The sequence below is a fragment of the Cloeon dipterum genome, chromosome X (genome assembly GCF_949628265.1).
Source record: "Cloeon dipterum chromosome X, ieCloDipt1.1, whole genome shotgun sequence".
Taxonomy (NCBI): Eukaryota; Metazoa; Arthropoda; class Insecta; order Ephemeroptera; family Baetidae; genus Cloeon; species Cloeon dipterum.
Genome location: NC_088790.1, coordinates 1655533 through 1679664, shown reverse-complemented (window position 1 = coordinate 1679664; position 24132 = coordinate 1655533). Strand labels below are relative to the sequence as shown.

Here is a 24132-nt window from a genome sequence, read left to right as displayed (position 1 = left end):
TTGACGAAAGGTTCAGCGCAATAATGACGCGCGCATGATTCTCGGACCTCATCCTAAAGGTTCAAAACTGAGGATCACATGCAAAATTGACACCAGAATTGAGTTCCACGAGGTCGAGAACCTAGGCATCGGCACCAAGAACGGCCTAATATTTAATTTCTGATGAAAATCTATCCCCTGGAGGTGGAGAATAGAGTATTTTCAACCCCCTGAAAAACTAATAGTTAGTCAAGCTCCATCGCATCGACACCAAATTTCGTTGAAGTCGGTGAATTTGCAAATTAGTTTCATTTTAGGGGTGCAAAAAATCAGGGTGCAATTTGCTTTAAAACCAGGAATAATCTTTGGATGTAATTTTTTTAATATGTTATTCTCCATTAAAAAAAAGCATATTTTGGCTATTTCAAATTAAAAAATGTTTGTACCCTTACACATGCGCTTTTTAGAAAAATTTTTGTGACCTTGACCTTGGACTGACGAAGGCAGTCTACAATGTTGGGCATGAAGTGATGAATGTTTTAGACACCAAATTAAATGTTTTCTCTCCATCCATTAAAAAGTTACACATTTCTGAAAAAATCGTAAACCTGAAGCGATTGTGAAATTGGAAATTTTTTTCAATTTTCAGGTAGTCTAGAGTTATTTTTTCGTTGAAGATTATTTACTTTTTAAATTTCACATGATCATATAAATCTTAAATTGATATACATATTTTTGTTCCACAAAAATGTGGTAAGTTAAAAGACGCTTTTTTGTATTTATTTTAAATGATTTGTTTCTGTAGTGAAGTCCATGTTTTTATTTAAATAAAAAATTGAAAAGAATACCACGGATCTTTTATACGTTGCAATATGTTTAAAGGAATTAAACCTCTAAATTGTTAAAAAATTCATTTAGTTTTGTTGCTGAAATATTTGTTTCTGCGGCTGACAAAAATTAATAGCGTTCGGAAAATTTTAATTATGCGAGGTTTATTTAACAATTTTCATAATGATCTGAAGAATTCTTCACTCCAGGAATACATAGAAGAAAAAATAAATGCTGAGAAGACTTTACAAAAAAATCATGTACAAATATTGGCGTAAAAAATTACAAATGAAGTCAGTTCATTAGTTTTTATTTTAATAACAATTTGTCTGAAATATTTCAGCTGAAAGTAATTTTTCGTGTTATGACGAGCGATTAGGAGTGACTGAAATAAACATTTGAAATTTTGATAGCACGGGGGGACAATTGCCCAATTTATTTTTCTTAGTTTTAGTTGTTCAGACGAGTCGCAGGATTTCTGCTTATCAGATTGTCTTGTGACGGTTAGAAGCGCAGAAAAAAATCGAGCGCGCCCTAATTTCACACCTTTAGTCTTCCAAATTTGCAAACACAATCTCTTTAAGGGGGTTGGATAAAAAATATTTTTTATTTTTCAGGCTCGATTTTAGTTTAAACCCCTTTCCAACAACTTGATGACAATTTATCCTACTGGATTTCATATATCGTAAAAATGAATTTGATTCAAAATCTCTCTGAGGTAAATTCAATTCACTTCAAAAAAAGTGCAATATATCCGAAAGAAAGTGTCTTTTCATAAAAATTGGGAAATAATCGCAGCACTTCTTACATTGAACACAGACAGCAATACATTTATTTATATATTCCAACCAAAGTAGTGATATTAACCATTTTTGGTGAGAAAAATTAATGAACTTTGATGTTCATTTTTGTGGTGATGAATTCCACCTCCTGATCTATGTTGTGGTGACATATTACAGGGCTGCGAAAAAGCAGAATTTTATAAAAACAAATTCAGTGCACTGGTATAAACCGTTTAATTCAATTTAACCAGTTTCTTGCAGGCAATGTTGTTTGCAACTGTTTTCAATAATTTTCTAATATTTTGCTTACGACCTCAACTGGAGAAATTGAGGTAGAAAATGGCAATTTAAAAGACAAAATCTACAGAGAAGAGGAAATTCTGACCAATCCAACCGCAAAATTTAAATTTTCACAGGGGAAACATGGAAGAATTAACTTATAGCGTAAGAAATGGGCAAACATTGAGTGATAAAAACCAGGTGGTAAGCAAATGCAACCCTGAATAGAAAGTTGAATTGAAATGGTTTAGTTTAATCCTCCTGATAAACAATAAAAAATAAAGAAATTTCAAATCCGATTGGAATTATTGGAGTCTCTTTCCTTTACACATTTACAGTCATTCACTCAAAGAACTGTCACTTGAACGCCGCTCTCTTTGCTGCTTTTGCTGCTGAGGGACACAAATTGTGCTCTTCAGTCTTCCAGTGTCTCCCTCACTACTGCTGCTGCTCAAACTCCTTTCCCTGACGACCTGCTTTTTAGAGTTTGGTTTTTCGACACTTCTCGACCTAGAGGCTTGGTGCTCCTCAACTGCTGAGCTCTTTTTAACCACCTTTCTTGATTTTTTCTTTCGGCCACCTGTTGACGACGAGTCTGACAAGGTGCTTGAATCGGATTCGCTGCTGAGAGACGAGCTTGACGATGAGCTTGACGAGTCCGAATCGGAATCGCTCGAATCGGAAGATTTATCCAGTTCTTCCTTTAATGCCTTCACCACGCTCCTGAAAATTCAAATAATCAAAATGTAAAATTTATATTTAAATCTCAATTAAACCACGCACACAGTGAGTTGCTCAGTGTTATCGATTGTGTCCGGATTCTTCAGCCGTTTATTCAGCTGCATTGTCCTCGACGGCCGTTCCAAAATTTTGCGCTTATTTTTGCACTCGTACGTCCAGTGGCCCTTCTGCAAGCATTTCTGGCACGACGGGTCTGACACGGGCCTGTTAAAATCAACATTAAATTGCACGCAAGGATAAATAAAATTAAAAAACTAACTAACCGCCCTGTGATGTTTCGCATGGGAAGCATGCCGAGTTTGAAGCCGTTTCGCATCATTTTCACTCGTTATAGCAAATCAAACGGCAAATAAGTGATCTGCTTGATTCAAATCTCTTTCCAATTAAAAAGAACAACGAAAATCTTAGCTAGAAACGTGAAACTGCGTGTGAATTTCCATGTAAACAACACGCGATGCGCAGGAAAATGAATTACGTCAGTGCAGCCAACCGAGAAGGACCAGCACTGCTGCAAAAAATTACAATTTTACGTGGAATATAAAGCGAAAGGGATGAAATTTAATTTTAATACAGAATAAATGGGTAAAGCAGTTTGAAAATGCTGAGTGATTTTAGACTCTGTGTTAGTGTTAAAGCAAAATTCTTCCCTGCGAATTTCACTCCTTGTTTGGTTGGTGGTGGTTGGTAGCCAGAATATCAATTTTCCTCAACGGAGCTGCCATCTGTCAAATGAATATGCAAGTGGCTTACACCAGATCTCCAGACGCGATTCGCGTGTTTTTTTGAATAAAAATATTGATGTTCCTTCCACTCCGTCCTGACTCCGTCCAAATACATTGTGAAAAAATAAAAAAATTCGCTTCGTCAAAATATTAATTCGCAGCTGGCATTTGCTGGCGTTGCGAATAAGAATTTTGTGAGTTAATTTGGTGGCGCCTCGAGACGGCGGGAAGAGGAAGCCAGAGGTCGGCCGCTCGTCTCACTCGGAATCCGTTCGAGGGGAAGGGGAGGTGAAAGAACAGCTTGGAGGTGAGCGAAGCAGCAAAGGCAAGCGAGGCTGCTGGTGCTGGGCGGCTGGTGCGAGTGTTTTTAGTCGGCTGCCCTTGGTTGGTGCGAACGAGAGTGCGAGAGCGAGGAGCAATTAGATCCGGGCCCTTGCCGACGGAATGAGATAACGACGCCATGCCGGCCGCCTGCACCCCGAGCGGATAAGGTGAGCTGCAGCAGCAGGGAGCCAGCCAGCGGAGGCAGCGTTTGTTTCAGCTGATGGATCAAAAGGGACAATGTGCAACGCCGCCGTTCTAACCTCCCATCAGATGGTACCAGTAATGCCGCTGTCGCGTACCAGGTCACTGCTGAGCAACATCAATGGCAACCACCCCGAGTCGGCCACCGGACAGACGTACCTGCCGCACCTCGGCTCGGCCGACAGCAACGGCCTGCTCAAGACGGCCTCGACGGCCGCCGGCCTGGTCGAGCGGCTCAACCCCGGAGGCGTCGGCGAGCGAAACTCGGTCGAGCCGTCCTCGCTGCCCAACCTGAACATGGGCCGCGCGGACAGCAGTCCGCCGCTGGTCAAGACCTCGAGCACCTCGAGCACGAGCAGCAGCAACGGCAGCAGCAACCAGCAAGCGGCCGCCCTGGCCGCGGCGGCCGCGGCGGCCACCAAGCCCAAGACCATGGTCGCCACCCCGGAGCAGGTGGCCAAGCTGTATCTGGCCAAACTGACGCCCTACGAGCACCACGAAATCTTCAACTACCCCCAGATCTACTTCATCGGGGCCAACGCCAAGAAGCGGCCCGGCATCATCGGCTCCGGCAACAACTGCGGATACGACAACGAGCAGGGCTCCTACATCCACATCCCGCACGACCACATCGCCTACAGATACGAGGTCCTCAGGGTCATTGGAAAGGGCAGCTTCGGACAGGTGGGCTTACACTCTAAGTAACAAAAATCTCACCATCAGATCGAAAGTTCAGTTGAGGTTTCTTAAAGGTGTGCAAAAATTGAGATCTCAGCTGAGATTGTAGCGCTCTAATTTCAACCGATCTCAATTTTCAGTCTCGATGAGACTCAATTTTCTATCTCATGGTAAGAATTTTTGCCATTTTAACTCTTGCGTAAATGCCCGATCAGCTGGTCAGAAAAAATGGCACCTTTCTCGACCTCTCAAATCCATTTCGAAGCCTTGGAGACTCGCTTGTTTTGTAATTTAAAAAATTTTCTTTGCGCCAGAGCACATTTCAAACAGACAAGAATTCGACCAGACTTTTTAAATATGGAAATAATAAGATTTTATGGTAAAATTCCACTTCTAACTGGGATAGAATTTATGGAATGAATTTCTGACGGGATAAAGACGTCAAAGTGCTCAAATGCAACTTTTCCTTTATTTTCGTGACATTTGTCCTACTAGTTAAAAAACTGCACATATTTAATTTAAAAATCAAAATTTTGTCCAGTCGTTGGGATTTTTGGTTTGTTGACAAAAATGTCGGTTGATGGTCATTTTTAAATTCCGACAAATGTCCGATTTTTTGTTAAGGGACTAAGCGTCAGCTGGATGCCACTCTAAATATTTAAATATTAATACAAGTTAATGGGAAATTTTATAAAAATTTATCATGGTAAATTTTTAAAATTTAACGACAGTATTTTGTTTTCATTTTGCGTAAATAAATATTTTTTTTTATATTGGACTCTTTTAATTATTAAAATATTTTTAATATTAAAATGAAAACAAGTTTACCCCTACTTAGCTGTATGAATACGTGCCTTTAAATTTATATTATAATTTTTAGCCTTAGATGTGCTCAGAGTAAAATTAAATAAAATTTCCGAGAATTTCTTCACTCATGAATCCGTTTGTCTCGTCAAGGGCAGTCTAATTATTCCCAATCGAACGAAATAAATTTTTTCCCTTAAGCAGGAAACAATTTTCCGATTAAAAATGAAATTCGACCTGAGCGTTGACTGTGTTTTTTCGTCAGGTGGTGAAGGCGTACGACCACAAGCTGCACCAGCACGTCGCGCTCAAGATGGTGCGCAACGAGAAGCGCTTCCACCGGCAGGCGCAGGAGGAAATCCGCATCCTCGAGCATTTGCGCAAGCAGGACAAAGACAACACGATGAACATCATCCACATGTACGACAACTTCACGTTCCGCTCGCACATGTGCATCACCTTTGAACTCTTGTCCATCAACTTGTACGAACTGATCAAGAAGAACAAGTTCCAAGGCTTTAGTCTGCAGCTGGTGCGCAAGTTCGCCCACTCGCTGCTGCAGTGTCTCGACGCGCTGCACCGCAACAAAATCATCCACTGTGACATGAAGCCCGAGAACGTGTTGCTCAAACAGCAAGGCCGAAGTGGAATTAAGGTAGGAACAGCTTTTTCCCCTTATTTTGTTGGTTTCAAGATGGAAAAAATTAATTTAAAATGCCAATTTTCGATTTTGAGGAGAATAATCGGTTTTTAAATTAAATAATTATTTTTTTCTTTCATTTAAAACGAATAATTATGTATTACCAAGAGCTAACAGTCGGAAAAATGACGGATTTTCTCTAATAATTTTGAAATTGTCGAAAATGGTAAAGAAAACACGTGGGAATATTGAAATTGGGGCATAACTCACAGAAATAAAATTAATAATGTATCGCCGTGGAGTCACGCCTCTTTTTTAAATTTCCCGCAATTATTTTCTCCAAATCTGGGATTTTTTCGATTTTTTCCACCCTTTTCGACACATGAAATTCCCGCTAGGTTTGGTCTTTCTTAAAATAAAAAATTTATAAAAATTTAGTATGTATTCACGAGAATACAAAATAGAATTGAATCTATCGGCAGAAATATTGCTCTTAACAGCGCTGAATTTGAATTAAGCTTTATTTTAGCGGCTCGGAGGCGCTTAACCGCAGGATAATATCGATTAAAATCCAGTTTGTTTGGAAAATTTGCCACAGTCTAGACGAGATAAATATTCGCAAGCTACTATTCTCGTGTTTTTGAGCTGGCTGGCTGCTCGCTCAGCTCGCTCGCCGCTGGTGTCGAGCGAAAGAGAGTGAGAAAAGGAAATTTGGCAACGCCGCAGCTGCCTCCCTTCGTGTGAACCCAGAAAACTATCACAATGAGCGAGAGGAGAGATACAAAACAGGGCGAAAGAACCCAATGCGGCTGTTAATCTGCTACCTGAGGTGCTCCAGCTCGCACTCTCAGCTTCTCTCTTCTTTTGCTCCGTTTTATTCAATGTTTTTCTTTAAAATGAGCCTGCGTGATAATAATGACAATTTAAATAAACAATCGATAAGAGAAAAAAAATTAATGTCAATTTTTTTGTTACGTAAATATTTACCAGACAAGATGACCTCTTATCTTTTATTTTTATTTCGGACAGTGCAAACAATTGTTTATCACGATGAAAATATGATTTTTTTCCATATTATATTTCTAAACACCTAAACCTTGGATGTGTTAATATTTTTTTCTCAAAAACATTGAAATATATTGGCTGCGTGTTTCTTTATCGATTAAAATATTTTTTATCTTTAAAAATTAAAATGAGGCGGGGCACGTAGCACTAAGTGCGGGAAAATCGTAAAATTGGCGGTAATTTTTAAATAGGGGGCGTGGCACGTCGTTTCGTTATTCGCTGGCAAATTGGAGTTTTTGCTGAAAAACCGTGGAAATTTCGAAATAAAGGCATGGATTTCCAGAAAACTTTAAAAGGAGGCGTATCACGTGTTACAAAGCGCGGGAAAATTGCAAAATTCGACGTTCTGTTGAGATTTTTAACTATAACGATCTATTTACCGTGGTTTTCGCTAGAAAATATGTAATAATATGCATCAAATTACCTAAAACCTCATTTAATTGCATTGAATGAAAATTCCACCCCCGCCGCGGCACAAATCAATCGGCTTTGATTCACCGGGAAGCATGTGTGTCGACCGCAAGCGCAAGCCCGGCATGCAACCGCTCGATTTTCCGCGCAAGCACCTGTTTGATCGCATCACCTCTGGCCTCTGGCTGGTGGAGGTGGCCCCTCCGCCCCCGGGGGCCGTGTGCGGCCCCTATTTGGGTCCAGGTTGACGGCCAAGGTTGCGTTCTCGGTTGTCGGGCGGCGTGTGCATTGCAGAGCCTCTCGCCGGGCCAATCGATAAATCGCAAAGGGGGTCGACGTGCAGCCAGCGCCAGCCACCACCGCCAGCCAGGGTGGAAGGGTGGATTCGTACCGTACGGGTGTGCGGTGCACGCCTCTCGCTCCGCCGCCAATCAATATCACCGACTCATTTTGCATGAATCCGGCCAGCACGTGCTCCGCGCCTCAGGGCTCGCCCGATTTTCACTTTCTCGGCCTGGGAAATTTGGATTATATTCGAAGCTTCCATCCAAAAATTTGAAAAATAAATTTAATTCAAAGGAAATTTAGTGTTTAAGACTGGGTTTTGCAAAAACCTGCATTGCATAAATTATGTTTTTTTTTTACTTTTTTGTCTTAATTTTTAATAAAAATTTGTACAAAAGCCACTGGATTTACCAATAAATTTTAACACAGCGTAATTTTGCAAAATTTTTGACTTGGTGCGAAATGTCACCTTTTCGGAGTTATGTGCGGAAAAACCTTGGTAAAAATAAAAAATCATGAATATGATTGCGGAAATAGTTGTGCCGTCGGCTAATTAGCCGCGAAATTGTCTGCTTTGCTTAATGGGCTATCGATTTTCGCCCCCGGCCTCGTCTTCTGCTCTTGTGTCTCTAGACAGGATAGGGATCCAGTTTCTTTTTCTCGTTTCGCTTGTCGCTAGGGGAAGTGGCAGTTCTCTTTAACTTCAACGCCGCCTGCCGAATTTTTTCTCCGGCTCAATTGATAACAAAAATTGCAAAAATGCCAGTTTTTTCTTCGAAATGACGTCGCGTTCAAATTTCCCATGACTTCTTATCGTGAGTGTGCAATGAGAAATGAGGTTGATTTGCAGAGAAGGAAGCATTTTGCGATAATTACTGCGGTCTTGGACTTCCCGTGTTACCGTGTTCAAGTGAAAAGAAGGAAAAAAGTAGCTTTTGACCGTGTTAATCGATTCCTGAGCTTCAAATTCGATTCTTTCCATTTATGTTATTATAATTAATTTTTTGTGTGACTAAATTTGTTAATATGCGGGCAGCAGGAATGAAGGAGCTTCACTTTTTGTACCGTTGTGTGTATACAAATTAATATAAATAAATAAACGTCCTTGAAATCGGTATAATTTCCGTAAAACCAGCATTTTGAAGCAGAGTTAGACAGCAGCGCCACAGTGACAGCCAGCGCAATTAAACGACAAGACTGGCTACTGTGGTGCACCGCTACGCAGCCAATCTGAGAGAGCCGCTTTTATCTCTGATTGATATCCAGCGTTCTTGTGGCTAAATTTAAAAAAATAGAATTTACTAGTTGCGGAATCCTGTAGTGTTTGAATGGACCAAGTGATTTCTTAAGATTTTAATTATTTCAGACTCAATCGTGCTGGTATGCATCCTGATTCTAGAATTATTTATGTTTTATGAATACAAACTAATGAACTCAACTAAACTAAAAACCAAAATCAGTCCAGCCGTTCGCAGTAGAAACATAGGGAAATATTTTTTTACTTAAAAAAAATAGGGGTTTTCCCGATTCTACGCTTCTATGGACTATGGTGCTCGTCAAGAGAAAACGACGAAAGAAATCTTTGAATGTGTCACAACTGCGTGTGAATTGTGGCCCACTGTGTTGATTCATCGGATTTTGCAATTGACGCGAAAGCCATGCATACACCGACTTATTTTAAGCCGAGTGCGTTGCTGTATTTAGAAAAAGCTGGAGCGCACAGAGTTGGTTACGTGTCCAGTGCAGCGCGAAGTTTGCGCTCTTTGGCTGCCAAAGGAAGGTCAGCAGCGAGCCAGCGCGCATTATTTGCGTTGAAAAAGCAGCTGCACGACTGAAAATAATGTTACCCAATCTGCGCGCATTATTAGCATGATTTAAAAGCCCGGGGATTACATTTGGGTCACGTGACCGACTTTTCTCTCGTTTTTCCGGCCATTCCCAAGCAGTCACGCAACCGTTCTGAAAAGCTGCGTGATTAATTTTCATATTGCAGCCGTGACGAGCTAGCAGATCAAAAAATTTCCTTTCTCGAGAGAAAAAATCCCTAAAAATTGATTTTTCCGAATTACAAGGGCAGGAAAAGTGAAATATTGCAAAACGACCCCACCTGAAAATGGAGTTGATAAGAAAAGGTGGCCCTATGCTGTATCAAGATGATGAGTGTGTCCCAAATTTTTGGCAGAAACCCATTAAGACACTTAAAGCCGGCGGTGACTAATGTCGCGAGTTTATCCGTTTATTCATGCGCCTTACTGGAATGTTTCGATGATGCATCGGCGCCAATAATAATTATGCATCTGATCTTGTTGCTTCCAGAGAAAAGAAAAGAGCAACGAACGGTACATTTTGCTTTTGCACACACACAAAGAGCGCGCGCGAATATCGACGTACGCGCGCGGCGTGAGCCGCTTACTCTGATGCGGTCTGCCGAAAGGTGAATGAAACAATACCGCTCCAGCACCTCTCCTGATTTTATTTGGCCTGCAATCTCCGACGCAAATAATGCCCTTTGATCGTGAGAAAAATCTTGTTTGCCCATTTCCACATTCATTTCACACTTGATTTGAATAACTGTCCTCTAAATAACAGATTGCAACGGCTTCAGCATCGAAAACGGTTTTGATAAAAAAAAAAAAACTGATGAACAATCGATTTCCACGAGAAAATCGTTGACAATTAATTATATCAAACGACTCGCAAGAGTTTTGGAATGGGGGCGTGGTTCTTCGGAAAAAGAAAAACCGAAAAGCGCGAGAACATCGATTTTAGCGATTTAATTGAAGGTAAATGCAGTGAAATTAGCAGGAGGAAGGAAATTGACGCATCATTGGCGCCGAAAATGATGTCATCATGCATAACTGTCGAGAATAAGTAAAAGTTGCAGGTTTATCCTCGAAGGAATGGATGGTCGTGTCCAGCCGAGTGTCGCAACTTCGCCAACTGATCTCGAGAAAAGTGGCTGTGTTGTCGATTGGAGGCACTTCTTATTTAGAGCGCTCTCGTTCTCTTTTTGTTTGTTGTGCGCGGCCACAATTAGCCGAAAAGCCTGCCAAACGTGCGACCTTAGCGTGTTTACGATGCGAAATTTTTAGATTCGCACAACGCGCATTGTTTCTTTCCGCAGAATCCGAGAGCAGAAACAACGAATGGAACATAATCGATGGCGATCGCCGACTAATTGGTGGTTGCGCATCGAAATTATCCAGGCCACGGCACGTATTCAATTTGTTTGCGCATTAAAACTAATTCCCGGATGCAAGGCAAATGATCCAACTAATCCAGATTGAAGAAAATAAAAAAAAGATGGCTCAGGAGTCAGGACTCTCAGGAGAATTTGCAAAAGTAATCGATTTTTAAATGCTGTCTTAAGCTTAATTAAATCATCAGTTTCCATGAGTTAAAGTAGACCGATACAGGCTGAAAATAAAAAATTTCAATTGCTGGATGGACTTTCTCCAAAATTTCCAGCGCTTGAGAACATTTTCTTGGCAGATTTCAATTCTTCTCGTCGAGATCTGTCCCAACGGCGTCAGGGAAACTGTTCTGAAATAAAATAGATTTCAAGTAAGGAGACAGTCATCTCCGTTTGCTAACTTTGCAGCCACTTTTCTAAAACATTTACAGCTACTCATTGTCAGGCCAATTTTGGCTTCAACGGAATCCTAAGGGATGAGTTCATGGACAATTTTCCAGGATTTTGCAGAATCAATGCACTTAGATCGTTGCAAAAATAACTTAACTTCGAAAAAAGGGGCGTGGTTCTCAAAGAAATTTAAAAAGGAGGTATTGCGAAGCGCGGGAAAATTTGGCTCGCATTGTTATGGCACTCTCAGGAGTGTCAAAGCAATGTGAGGTATTTGAGCTGTTCGGAGATCTAATACTGGCTACCCAATGTCAGAGATGGCAAAAAAGTGGTTAGTTTAGTGACTCGAAATGCTGAAATTGCTCAACGGGCTGGGAGGCGACTCGCTACTTGCTGGTTTGCACCTTTCCAGCATGCTTGATTTGGCTTCACGGGACGAATGTCTAGCGTTTCAATGCAGTCCTCGGTGCGGAGGCAATTGGCCCTTGAGTGGGCTGGGTCCCTGTGCGGCCTGGTGTGCCCATGCTATCCGTTCGCGGTGTTATTGGGACCCGGGTTTCAGCATTCGTGCTAGTACAGTGCGCGCCCTTCCCGGTCCTCCGGTCCTCGGACAGGGTTAAAAAGAGCAAAAAAAAAAATCGTAAAAATAAACGTTTATACTAGAATAATTCATGTACTGGGTTTTCACGCTTAAAATAGATGTTCTTAAGAACATAATTTCAAAAGAGTTAAATTCACTGCTGGATTAGACCATTTAAAGGCGGTTTAACAATTCCACCACTGTGAAAAATCGATCGCAGCGCCATCAGCTGCAGTCCCATCGATTAGCGTCCAGGTCAGGTCGCTGGAAGAGGCCCAAAACGCGATAATTGGGACCGAAACGGAAACAAGAATCACTGCATTGGCGTTGTTGAATGGGTCACGACCCCTTAAAACAGATCATTCGCGGCTATGCTGGCTGATCGGCATTTGAATCAAAAGTGAACTATATAAAATTATAAATATGTCGCGCGGCAGCAGGTGAGGAGGCAGCTCTCGGCTCGGATGCACCGAACGAGCGAGATCTCCGGCTGCCTTTGCGGTGGCCTTAAAACTGCGACGGCAGTTTCACTCATCAAAGTGGAAGCAGGGCAAGCAAGCAGCGCCCGAGTATTGATCTGCGTCGTGTGCCACTATCCTCGCTCCGTGGTGCCGCCGCCACTGCCGCCGCCGCCGCCGCTGAATGCACCCCGCCGACTGGCCGGATTCAGCCCCAAAAATGGAATTCGCCAGCGTATCAAATATTTAGGCAGGAAGGCATTTGTACGGACTCGGCTGCTTCCTGCCCTCTGCAAATTTTCATTTGCTTGCACAGCGAGCAGATGAAAAATAAGAACTTGATAATTCTGTCAATTCACCAGTTGCGTAGGCCGCCGACAGATGGCGCCATCGTATACTTTCAAATTTTATGAACTTGCGCTGCGATTTCCGACTCAAATCCTGCTTCTGTGTTTTACTTCACTTAATATATTTTCTTTTGACGTGCTGAAAACAAAAATCGGTTAAGCCAACCGCCGTAGAATAGAGAAAACCTTATTTTTTTTAAATAAATTTTTTTTTCCACTTTTCTAGGGCGAATGGCTGGTCTGATTTTTGTTTTTAATTTAGTTAAGTACATTTATTTGTGCGTACAAATATTCTTTGGTTGAGGCCGAAAATTGAGTTCGGTTGAGGGTTTGAGATCCAAGTTTTGATCTTAAATCAATTTTCTTACCTCTTACTGACATGCCTGAATAAACATAAGCCTGAAAAAATGTCTGTCAGCACACGGTTAAAAGACCATTTAAGTGAAAACTGTGTCTTGCGAAGTGATTTCCTCACACGATATGTATGCACGCTCGCGTGGCGTGAAGATGCAATTCTGCTCGTTGTTGCTGCCGATTGACCTGATTTGCATTCGATGTAATTTTTACTCGGAATCAGCTGATTCTTTTGATCCGAGCATTTGCAATGCCATATGTGCATTTCAGGGGCGACTGTCGACTGTTCGACCAGCTGAAAATCTCTCTGACCTAATAAAAGAGCGCCGCCGCCGCCGCTTCTTTGCCTCAGACAATATTTCTCAGTTCTCCGCAAATGCAGCTTTTTTAATATGTGTATGTAAAAGAGGAGGAGCAGCCCGGTAGCCTTGGAATAACAATTCAAGCAGACAGATTTCACTCTCTTGTCGTGTTTTATTTTATGCACCAGGGGCTGTGGCTGCACTCAACGCATGCATAGGGATGCTTTCTAATTAATACAAAAATAACATGCCCACTTAGAGGCGGTTGGTTATCTTATTTTTGTCTCGTGAGCAATTGCGTCAAGAAATCTAATCGTCTTGAATTGAATTGTGTCTCGACTGAAATTCCGTCCATTCGAGCCTGAAATTATCGGTTTCAACATTTATTTTCCTATGTGAAACAGCCGTTCTTTAAAATTAAACTCGTGGGAATTGAAAATCGGGTCTCACGCACTCAGAATGGTCTCAAAATGAGAAACGCGGGACGCGGGAAAAATAAAAGATTTGAATTTTCCCAGAGATTCTTGAACCAAATTCCTGATTTTTTTCCAATTTAACCGACTAGAAGATGATAAGAATCATCTGAACTGACATGCCTGAAAGACAAATTAAAATATCCAAGTGTTGGGCTGGGCACACATGGCTCCGTTTTATGTAGCGAAAGGGAAAATCCCCTGTGTGCTGCAAAGCACAAACAAAACGGAACGGATTCCGAAAAGTCGAGCATGAATGAATGCACTTTGCCAGCCAGCTGGTGGGTGATCTCTCTCTCTCGGCTGCGGCACAGACTGAAAAAGTGCTCGGGCGGCTCCCCCTGACTGTGAGCGAGCATTTCAGATGATATTCCGGCGCAGGGTTGCCACCTCTCCGCCGAGTTGCTGCCGCTGCTGCTGCGACGGCGAATCGGTCGCAGACAAAAACACTCACTACACACCAGCCAGCTACGTGAAAAAAATAAAACGAGAGAAAAGGAGACGGCAGCGCGGGTGACGTCAGCCGAGGGGGTCGAAAATCGGCTCCTCCCTCCCCCAGTGCTGCTAGTTAGGGGGTAATAAGTGCAGCGTGACCCATAGACCCAAAGCAAAAGGGTTGGCTGGCTCGCGGATGAACCGATCGGGGTTGGAAATTTAAAAGGCACAGGCGTCGCAGTTTGTTTTGTTTTGTGCGTGTCAAAATTCGGATTAAAGGGAAACGAGAAAAGTTATGTCCGCGTAATTACAAACATTAGTCAAATTACGACAATTTTTAGAAACATTTCCTCAACACAACGAGAGGAATCGAAATCTGTTTGTCTAGAAAATTCCAAAAAATGTATAATAAAGTAGGAAGAGTGGAAAGCTTGACAAATAATCCACTTATCAAAGAGCTTGCGGCCGGTCGTCCCGGTTTTAAGCTGGTTTGGATGTCAGAAACAGAAAACACACGCGACACTTTGAATGAAGCGTTTGATAAGCTGTCTGTGGTCAATGGAGGAAAAAAACAATACGCAAATGGCTGATAAGCATCAACAATATTGTTTCTCGGACCTTGGAGATTCGCAAATAAGTCGAGAGCTTGATTTTTGCTTCCAAGAAGGAGTACACGTCTAGCTAATCAAGACCTTTTATATCAACATAGACGAGGAAAGGAAAACCTGTTTGAATGCGCGCCTATACTTTTGCTGCAGGCCCATTGTTTCGGGGCATAATTACAGGCCTTTAATTCATCCATGCCCGATCTCGGCCGGCTTTCCTCGTGTTCTCGAGAAGGAAACCGCAAAATCGGTACAATTCTTGCTACACTCAAAGAGCAATTGAACTGATTGTTAATTTGTTTGGCAACGCACAAACATGTGAATTTGGGGTTTCATTGTTCATTCTTTTGTCAAGGCTTGAAATGGATCGATGGAAAATTTGTTCTAATAAAATAGGACCTTGCTTCAGTCTATTTTCCAAATTTTCACCAAAATTTCCAGCACTTGCATGCACCGTTGGATAGAGCTCGACCAGAAGAATTGGAATTTTTAACTTGTTCCAGTACAGCTCTGACTGATTCTGATTGTTTGGTTTGCATTTATCTCTACATGACGACGATCTCACGATCAGCATCTCGAGAACAGCTGCAGCTCTCCGATTACGAAGTGAAAGGAAAAGGTTCAAAGTTTTACCCCATTTGCTGAAATTCCGGGGGCATTCATTCAGTTGTGTTCCACTTCCGCTCGTGAAAATTGTAGAATTAATTTGCGAATTTCTCACGGTGCCGTTGTTTCTTTTCGTGTGTTAGCCTCCTTTTTATCGTGTGTCGTTTGAATTGGAGTGAAGAATGTAAAAGGAGCGGTTGTTTCTATGTACATTTGGTGCAAAACAGCGCCTATCGCGCAACACGACTTGATGAATGTAATAACTTTTTTTGTGCTGCAGAAGAGAGCGCGCGTCTGCCGCTATGTGGGTCAATGCCGCGCGGAGAGATGGCCAAATTAAACACACGAAATCGCGCATTATCACTTGTTATCGTCGCCTCAAGGAAAGTGTTCAATTCGGTGCGGATGAAAAAAGCGTCAACGTCCCTAACCTGGCTCAACCTTGAACCTGGCCGTTCGAGCGACCAAGACAGCCCGAGGCTGTGACGTTTTTCTCTTGTGAGCAGAATTAATTCTTCCTGTGCACCGTGTAGGCGGCGATAGATCTTAATTGCTCTTTAATGCGAGCACACAATACAGTAAATTAGCTCACGAGACGGCGCAATTACCATCTTTATTTATTATTGCTGTCAATCGAACGCGAAAAGCAAATAAGGCATATTTCTGGACTAATCTGGTCTTGAACTTGTGAAAATCGACTTGACCTCCGCTCCAAGGACCGATTGGGCCGCGATAAACTGCTTGTTTGCGTGTTTCCGCGGCTTTGTCAACCAACGCACACACAATTAGAGCGTTTACCGCCAGTCAGCACCTCTCATTTTTTTACGGTCAAACGCAGTCGCCAATTTACTGTCTCACTTCAAACGTAATACCGTTCATGGAAAACGGAGGCAGTGGAGTTTAAAAACCGGCTGCTCGTCGCCGCCGAGTGCGTCTGTGCCTGCCTGCCGAGCGCAATAAAATTACGCCGCGTGCACTTGAAACACTTTTCTCTCGCTCTGTGTTGCGAACACATGCAGTTCAAACGGAGCGCAGGCCGATTTCCTCTCTTTATGGCCATGTAGCCTTCAATTAGTCATGCAAGCACCTGCGAAAGACGAGTCGCAGCCGCCACCGCGACACCCGACTTTTTTGTCCCACGCCAAATCGGGGAAAATGCTTGGGGATTCTCGAAACTGGTCGTTTCTCTTCTCTTCCGCAGGAAATTCTCTATTGAAAGACTATTTCAAGGGTTAATTAGGCCAAAAATAATTTTTTTGGACAATTAAATCAGCATTTTAGCTGAAAATATCAGTTTGAAGACGTTTTAAAATTTCTTGAGGAACCACGCCCTCATTTCAAATTTCTCGCGAGTTCGTCTTGGTAATAACTTTGCTCAAAATAAATATAAGTGATAAACTAAAAAAAAAATCGACTTTTCCCATGCTTTGGGACAAATTCCACTCCTCCGTTTTGAAATTCCATCAATTTCTCTATGAAAAGGGTCAAATTGATTAATTTTCTCGCTATTTTCAACGCCTCTTGGCCACGCCCCCATTTCAAAATTCTCTACGATTTACTTCGGTTAGTGTATATTCAGCCTTTAAAACTTTTTGAGCAATTTAATTTTAATTTCCTTTATTTGTATTACACAGCGGTACAAAAATCAAAGCTTCTCCATTTCTATCCGCGCATTTACAAATGAGTCTCAAACAACAATGAAATTTTATTATAATAAAATTTCATTGTTATAATAATAACAATAAATAGAAGAAACATAGTGTAAACATTTCGTTATGTTTGTGTCGCAAGCGAGTGTTTGTGTTTCGCCACATTGGTGCTCTGAAATCGAGATATTCATCACAAGTTTAAAATTTGTTAGTTTAATTCACTCTTGTTAATCCCAAACCCTGGACAGTAATTTCTGCACGGTTTCATAACCTGCTGGCCAAATAATACGCTTTCTAGTGGCATAATGCAAACTGCGTACATACGATAAAATCAAACGTTACGCAATGATCGAATCTCTTCATCATCATCAGACTCGAAGCAGTTGTTTTTTCTCTATTCGATTATGCATGCGCAGTGCGAGGAGACTGAGGAGAGAGCCAACGACCCGATTTGACTTTTGCCGATGCAAATTGAGAATTGAGCTTTTGTCCACTCATTACAGAGTGACCCGCGTCATTCAAAATGCATCGCCTCTGGTCTCCGCATGCAGCCTTGAGCCGGCGTTGCCGGTGTCAATTGCGGGATTGAGACGTCTGTCTCTCAGCATTGACGATTAATCAAGCGTCCAATTTCATGCAACGCGCGCGCGCGAAGGTCCCAAGCGAAATAAAAATCGCAGCCGTAAATAGGCAGAGTGCCGCAATAACAATAAAAACGAGCACAATCCTTTCTCATTAACGCCGCGTTTGCATTCTAAAATTATTTTCCGATTATATTGAGAAATAAGCCGAGCAGCTCACCTTGCGTGCATAATTTTGCCCCGAGCTCGACCGTGGGCGGCGACAGCCCCCGGGGATTCGCTCATTTCGTCTTCCTGGAACGGAATTTCGACTGCAACTTCCCAGTATCGAAGCTGACATTTTTTTTAATTTAATGAAAAAATGTTAGCAAAAGAAAATTGTGCAATTGAGTTTCGCTTCGTTGTAAATTTCGCTGGCGAGCGACAGAAAGGGTTAGAAGGCGGAAGGAATGCCGAGTAAGTGAGTGCCGTGCGTCTAAATATGGGCAAGCCACGACGATAGTGAAAATTAAAAATATGAGAGTGCAGTGCGGTCATTTATAGCACTGCTCGCACGCCCACGGACCGAACCACGTCGTTAAACCCTGCGAAATTAAGCCGAATAATTTGCCTGGAAATCATCGCCTTGATGACCCTGAATTTCAGGTTCCTAACGACGTGCAAAAATAACCGAGTGAATTTGCAATTTTCCAGATTGGAAGCGAGAATTTTCAAATGGGGGCGTGGCTTCCCGGAAAATTACAAATCTTAGTTAGGGAAAACGGTATCATACAAAGTTCAGAAGGTTCACGTATTTGGCTCTTTTGCTCGTTGGACCAGATCAATTTGGAGATAAAATTAAAATTCGCTCATCCTGTTCATGCTCGGTGGAAATATTTCCGCCGCCAAAAGGGAAAAGGTGTGAGTTCGCTCGGAGGCGAGATGCGCTCATGTGCGCCGGACAGGATGTTTGGAGGTATTTCCTCCTAGGACGCACGCTCCTTATTACGTGTGTGCGGGCTGCACACAAACTAATGGTCGTCTTTTATATAATGGAATATATTGAGCCAGTCCGCCGCTGCGTGCCCCAAACCATGGACGTCTCCGTGTCATTATGAATATTTGTAGGAGAGAGAGAAAGGAAAAGCGGTGGCCGTCGAAAATCAATGGGAATCACGCAGCCTACGCAAAGGGCGGAGATTTCGCTGCTGCCGGCATCACCGTATCCTCTATAAAATATCATAAACTAGCAGTCTGACATTGACTGTAGAAAATAGGAGTGTAATTTACTGACGAAATTTTAAAAAAGATGACGTTTTCAAATAATGACGCACTCGTAAGTATAAATTTTACCATGAGATTGAAAAATCTGTTCCTATGCACTCAAAAAGATCTCAAAATGATTTCAAAAATCCTAGTCTCACCGTGAGATCGGAAAATTGGATTTCATGCACTCGAATAGGTCTAAAAATGAGTTTAAAAAACGTAGTCTCACCGCAAGATAAAAAAAATCGAATCTCACGCTCTCCAAAAAGGTGTCAAAATGAGATCAAATATTCGTAATCTCATCGTGAGAACGGAAAATCGGATCTCATGCACTCAAAAAGGTCTCAAAATGAGTTCAAAAATTCGTAGTCTCACTGTTAGATATTAAAAATCTCAAAATGAGATCGATTAAATCTTATTACCAATTTTTTAACCGTAAGAAAGCTTGATCAATAATTTAGTGTTTTTAGTTGAAATAAAATGGGCATTTGAATTAGACCTTGGGTGAAGCGATTAGTCATAGGGCAGCGAAAATGATTTTGTTTTGGTTGAGGCTGGCACCGCCGCGGTCGCCGCGTGTGAGAGCGAGAAAAGAGTCGGCCAGCGATCCAAGACTGACTAACAAGAACGTATACATACATATATATACATACATATTTTAGGTACGTGTATCTGACTGACTGAGTTGGATACTATTATGAGTCAGGTGCTTGCTCTCGGGTCTCAAGGTGAGCCAGCCGGCTGCCCTGGCGATGCCGAGCGAGCAACCAACTCCTCCTAAACCCGAGATTCGATTCTGTTTCGCGTGTGCGAGTGGAAAATGCTGCTGGGAAAATGGCCCCAAGATTAGAATCTTGCGGGAAATGCGACCGTCGCTGGCGCACGCACACGTTTATTTTTTGTTTCTTCACGGCAAAGGTCGACGGCAGTTTCTTTTATTGGTTAATTTTCCGAAGGTCGCGCCTAATTTTTTAGTATGTATATTGCAAGGTGAAATTTCTGCCATTCACGCTGACAAAATGTGTAACTTCTCGCAAAAATTGCGCAGGTGTGCGCTGCAGAGTGGTCTCAAAATTGAAGAGCAGACTATTCTCGTCGGCAGGGACGCTCGACGAGCCAGACAAAGTTCAAAAGGGCTGAAATTAAAATCCGGCGCCTCTCTTTTGAGCCAGACTCTTTTACCCTTTTGTCACGGAAGACGGAGAACAGGTTTGCAACCGACTTTATTATTCCATAGTTGCAACAATATATAAAAGACAGAGCCGAGCGTTGCGAAATTCCGACTCCATCAGCAGCAGCGCAGATACAAATCAGACGAAAAATAGGCCCATTTTCATCAACGCGCCGGTTATTGCGCCCGCCAGCATTTAAAATTCAAATTGAAGGAAGCAGCCGAGAATTGTGGTGCGCTCTCTGCCATTGTGTATTTATTTTCCGTCATGCCTGCTCGTGTGAAGGCTGAATTGGCAAAGAATCCGCTGCCACATTACTCCAAGGTACAGCTTTTCTCACTTTTCATCGTGCAACAACAATATTATTCTTTATCCCACACGGCGCGCTCGTGATTTAATGCACATATTAGTTATTTTATTGTGGCGTCGGCGCAACCAAAATGGTAATAAATCTCGCTCCTATTACCATTCCGTTGCCAGCCGCTCCAAACAATCCGCAAAGAACGATCAAAAATTAATTTCCAAGTTGCTCAAATGGCAAGGTGTAGTACTCATTCAAAAAAATCTCGCAGATTATGTTAAATAAAAATTCCATCATGAGAACTAGTTCTCAGAATGAGAATTGGTTGTGAGTTCGATCTTCTTGTTGAGATGAAATTCGAGCAGAAAAATAGCTGAGACCTGATTGTATGTCTCATTTTCATGCAATCTCAGCTGAAATTAATTTTTTTGATCTCAATTTGAGACTCGGATGATATCTCAATTTTATAAATCATTTTGAGATTATTGAATTCTCATTTTGAGACGTACCTACGATCCCATTTCCTGACTTTCCTCTTAAGATCTCATTCTGAGACTCAGCAGAGATCTCATTTTAGATCTCATTTTGAGACATACCTTTTGAATCTCAATTTGAGATTTAGCTGAGATCCCAATTTTTAGATCTCATTTTGAGATCCAGCTGATATCACATTTTAAGATCTCATAAATGAAGGGAATTTTATAGATTTTTTGTCACTTGCCACATGATCACAAAATGATTATTATTCATCTAATTATTGATTGTTGACTTTTCCAAAAGATGGCTTTATTGTAATTTTCAACAATTATTGGTCGTTTTGTGCGCATTAAAATATCATTCTCGCCCTCTGTAACCATAAAACCTGTCAGTCGTCAGTCTAGGCGAGTAAATAAAATGCATCCCATTATTGCAAGTGTCGTCATGCAAATTCCTGGATCTGAGCGCTGGCTGGTTGCTGTCGTCTCGCCTGCTGCGTATTCCCGCTCGGTCAGCCCACGTAGTTTTGTCTGATGTGTGTTGACTGGTTGCCTGAGCGATAAAACCCGAGGGTGACAGAGCAGCTGGAGCCGCGCGACCTTCATTATCGCAATCAGTCATTTTGCGTCGCGGCTGGCTCTCTCTCTCTCTCTCTCTCTCTCTCTCTCTCTCCTCGTGCGCCGCACGCCTGCCTCGCTCGCACAGAGTAGAGACCTGCGCGGTTGCGGTTTTGGAAAAAAATACCGCAAACCGCACTCCAAAACCGCGGTTATGGAGTTCTTTTTCAGTTGCGGTGCGGTAGTGGTGCGGTTGCGGTTTTATTTTTGCGGTTTTGGTCATCCAAAAATAACCGCAATACCTACGATACGACCCCTTCCCTGGCCGATGACTGACAATGAGTCATACCACGAGTTCATGTTCACCAATTTTGAAAAGTCTGAACTTTCCGAAAAAATTCTGAAAATTTAAAAAAAAAACTCCACAACTTTTTTTAAACATGCTCCAATTTTAGAAAACCTTTATGACGAGTCTAAAAATGTGCAAATTTATTGTTTATGGATACAAACAAACATTCGAATTTATCGGGTTTTCCAGGCGGACACTTGGGATATTGCATGGAACCCGATAACGGCGTTAACGAATGTTTTTACTTTTCATGAGATGTTGATGAAGATCCCCAGCAAAATTTTAGTCACCTGCTTGAACAATTTTTCTCGAATTTTTCTTTTTCTCATTAAGTAAATGAACATTTCAGTAATTTACCAGAAAATTTGATGGTGCTGAAAAATCTATTTCCACTTATATAAGATTGCAAATTTCATCAGCTTTCACAGAATCTGTTCTTATTTTTTCTTTGGACCCATGTATAGGTTCCGAGCTGCAAAGCCAAACTTGGACCCTTTATGAAATGGACAATTTTGGTATAATTTTCAAAGACCAAAATTTTTCAGGATTAACTTGCCATTTTCTAGCCTTATATAGAATTTCAAATTTTTATGAACAAGATTATTTGCCCCCCACAGTTTCCCCTCGAGCTGAACTTCCCGACACAGTTTTCAAATTTTCACCGATTTTCATGGAAAATCATTTTTTTCCCGATTGTTATTTAACACCATTGGCTTCGCCGGAAATTTTCACCCAGATTCCATATGGTGTATCGCACCACGTTTGCTGAGAAAATTTGAAAAAGCCTTAATTTTGGCTGAATTTGGATTCTCTTTCCCCACATCCAAAGTGTATGCAACGGTAGGAATTTTTCGAATCGGGCTCCGGGGCCCCGAGCTACAGCCCCGGAAACAGTGAATTGAATAAACAATAATAAATATTAAAGTCCACTCCACGATTATGATATATTTTTTTAATATGTATATTATATAATTTAAATATACAACCAAAATGAACCGCAATTATTTCAAATCTGAGCCTAAATTTCGAGGAATCAATTTGTATTTCGACCGCTATACGTTATTTATTAGGTACAAAAAATTTTGAAAAAAAATGAAAAATACCATAACCATATTTCACTCAAAAAAACGGAATTTTTGTATTAGTATATTTTCGTTGCGGTTTTTGCGGTATTTTTGCGGTTAACCGCAACCGCGGTTATGTCATTGGAGTTGCGGTTTTGGTGCGGTTGTGGTTAATATTTTGATGGTATTGGTAACAACGGTTGTTAAAAAATAAAACCGCGCAGGTCTCTAGCACAGAGTGAGTGAACCCTGCGTGTGTGTTTTAAACAAGCGCTGGACTCCTGCCAGTCGGTCGCAGAGTCATCTGGAAAATAAGATGACTCTTTTTACATCGAATAAAAAAGAATCTTGATGCGGACTTTTGTTACTTTACCGCAGGCCTAAAATTGCTAATGGGGACTGATTTTTGGTCGCCGCGTGCGAATTCGAGCAAAATTCTACAAGTTGAGCGCGTCAGCATCGACCCACGAGCAATCATTATTTCCTCTGTGCGTCACCGCAAGATAAAAACCCAAACAAAGAAGCAAGAGAGCCTCTCGCAGACGAAGCAGCAGCAACCCCTAGAGAGAGGACAACCCTCCAAACATGGTAGGGGTGGTTGCGCATCGTTCCAGCTCCTCTCTGCCTCGCACGCATCTTACAGAAATCCTACTTGGTCTGTATAATACTGGCAGAAGGCGTAATTCGCGGGATTTTTCAAATGGGAACTTGGTTCCTGTGAAAATTTGATAAGAATGACGGTTTTTCTAAGAAAATGTGGGAAATTTGAAAAAGGGGAGTGGTTCCTCCGGAAAATTTAAAGGCAAAGCGCGGACAACCGTTAAAAATTTTAATTTAAATTTTAAGAAATTATCCTGATTGTTGACAATTGATTTGTTTAAATGCTTTAAAAGTCGATTGGTGCTAATTTGATGGCCCAATCTTAAGAAAAAATCGATAATGGATTTTCTACGAATCAATTAAGCACAATTTATAAAGACAAGGCTGTAAACCCAAATCATGGAGATAAAGAGTGGCTGGGGCTGCAGTGGTGGCGTTTATTTCGCTGCCGTCCTTGGCCCACCAGAAGGCGCGTCAATAAAAATTAATTCTGTTTTCTATCGGACACGCGTCCGCTGGCCGGCCGGCCGGCTGTTGGACGGGTCGGTCCGTCCGCGGCGCTGCTGAAAAGTCGGCTGGCCAAAAAGCAGCAGCATAGTCTGCAGTGACGCGCGAATCGACCAGAATAGCCAGCCGGACAGAGAGCATTTTTATT

At 41.9% G+C, this 24132-nt stretch overlaps 2 protein-coding genes across 2 annotated transcripts in view; one reads left to right on the top strand and one right to left on the bottom strand.

Annotated features, from left to right (window-relative positions):
* Window positions 1–1101: 1101 nt before the first annotated feature.
* On the bottom strand, window positions 1102–3070 carry LOC135944904 (zinc finger CCHC domain-containing protein 10-like). Its single transcript, XM_065492124.1, has 3 exons — window positions 2873–3070; window positions 2652–2813; window positions 1102–2591 (listed from the first exon to the last, which is right to left on the bottom strand). The coding sequence occupies exons 1-3, from the start codon at window positions 2926–2928 to the stop codon at window positions 2207–2209; spliced, it is 603 nt and encodes a 200-aa protein (XP_065348196.1). The 5' UTR covers window positions 2929–3070; the 3' UTR covers window positions 1102–2206.
* A 548-nt stretch (window positions 3071–3618) lies between these two features.
* The window catches only part of LOC135944903 (dual specificity tyrosine-phosphorylation-regulated kinase 2-like), a 35329-nt gene continuing 14815 nt past the window's right edge, over window positions 3619–24132 (top strand). Inside the window, exons 1-2 of the mRNA XM_065492123.1 lie at window positions 3619–4540; window positions 5604–5993. Of these exons, the coding sequence (XP_065348195.1) occupies window positions 3893–4540; window positions 5604–5993 (1038 nt within the window). The 5' untranslated portion in view covers window positions 3619–3892. The remainder of the gene's footprint in view (window positions 4541–5603; window positions 5994–24132) is intronic.

Excerpts from the sequence above, each read along its gene's own strand:
- LOC135944904 (XM_065492124.1), bottom strand. The coding sequence starts at position 2,928 with ATGATGCGAAACGGCTTCAAACTCGGCATGCTTCCCATGCGAAACATC. Across the intron at positions 2,814-2,872 it reads ATGCGAAACATCACAGGGCG|GCCCGTGTCAGACCCGTCGT; the intron begins GTTAGTTAGTTT and ends TGATTTTAACAG. Across the intron at positions 2,592-2,651 it reads AACACTGAGCAACTCACTGT|GAGCGTGGTGAAGGCATTAA; the intron begins GTGCGTGGTTTA and ends TTGAATTTTCAG.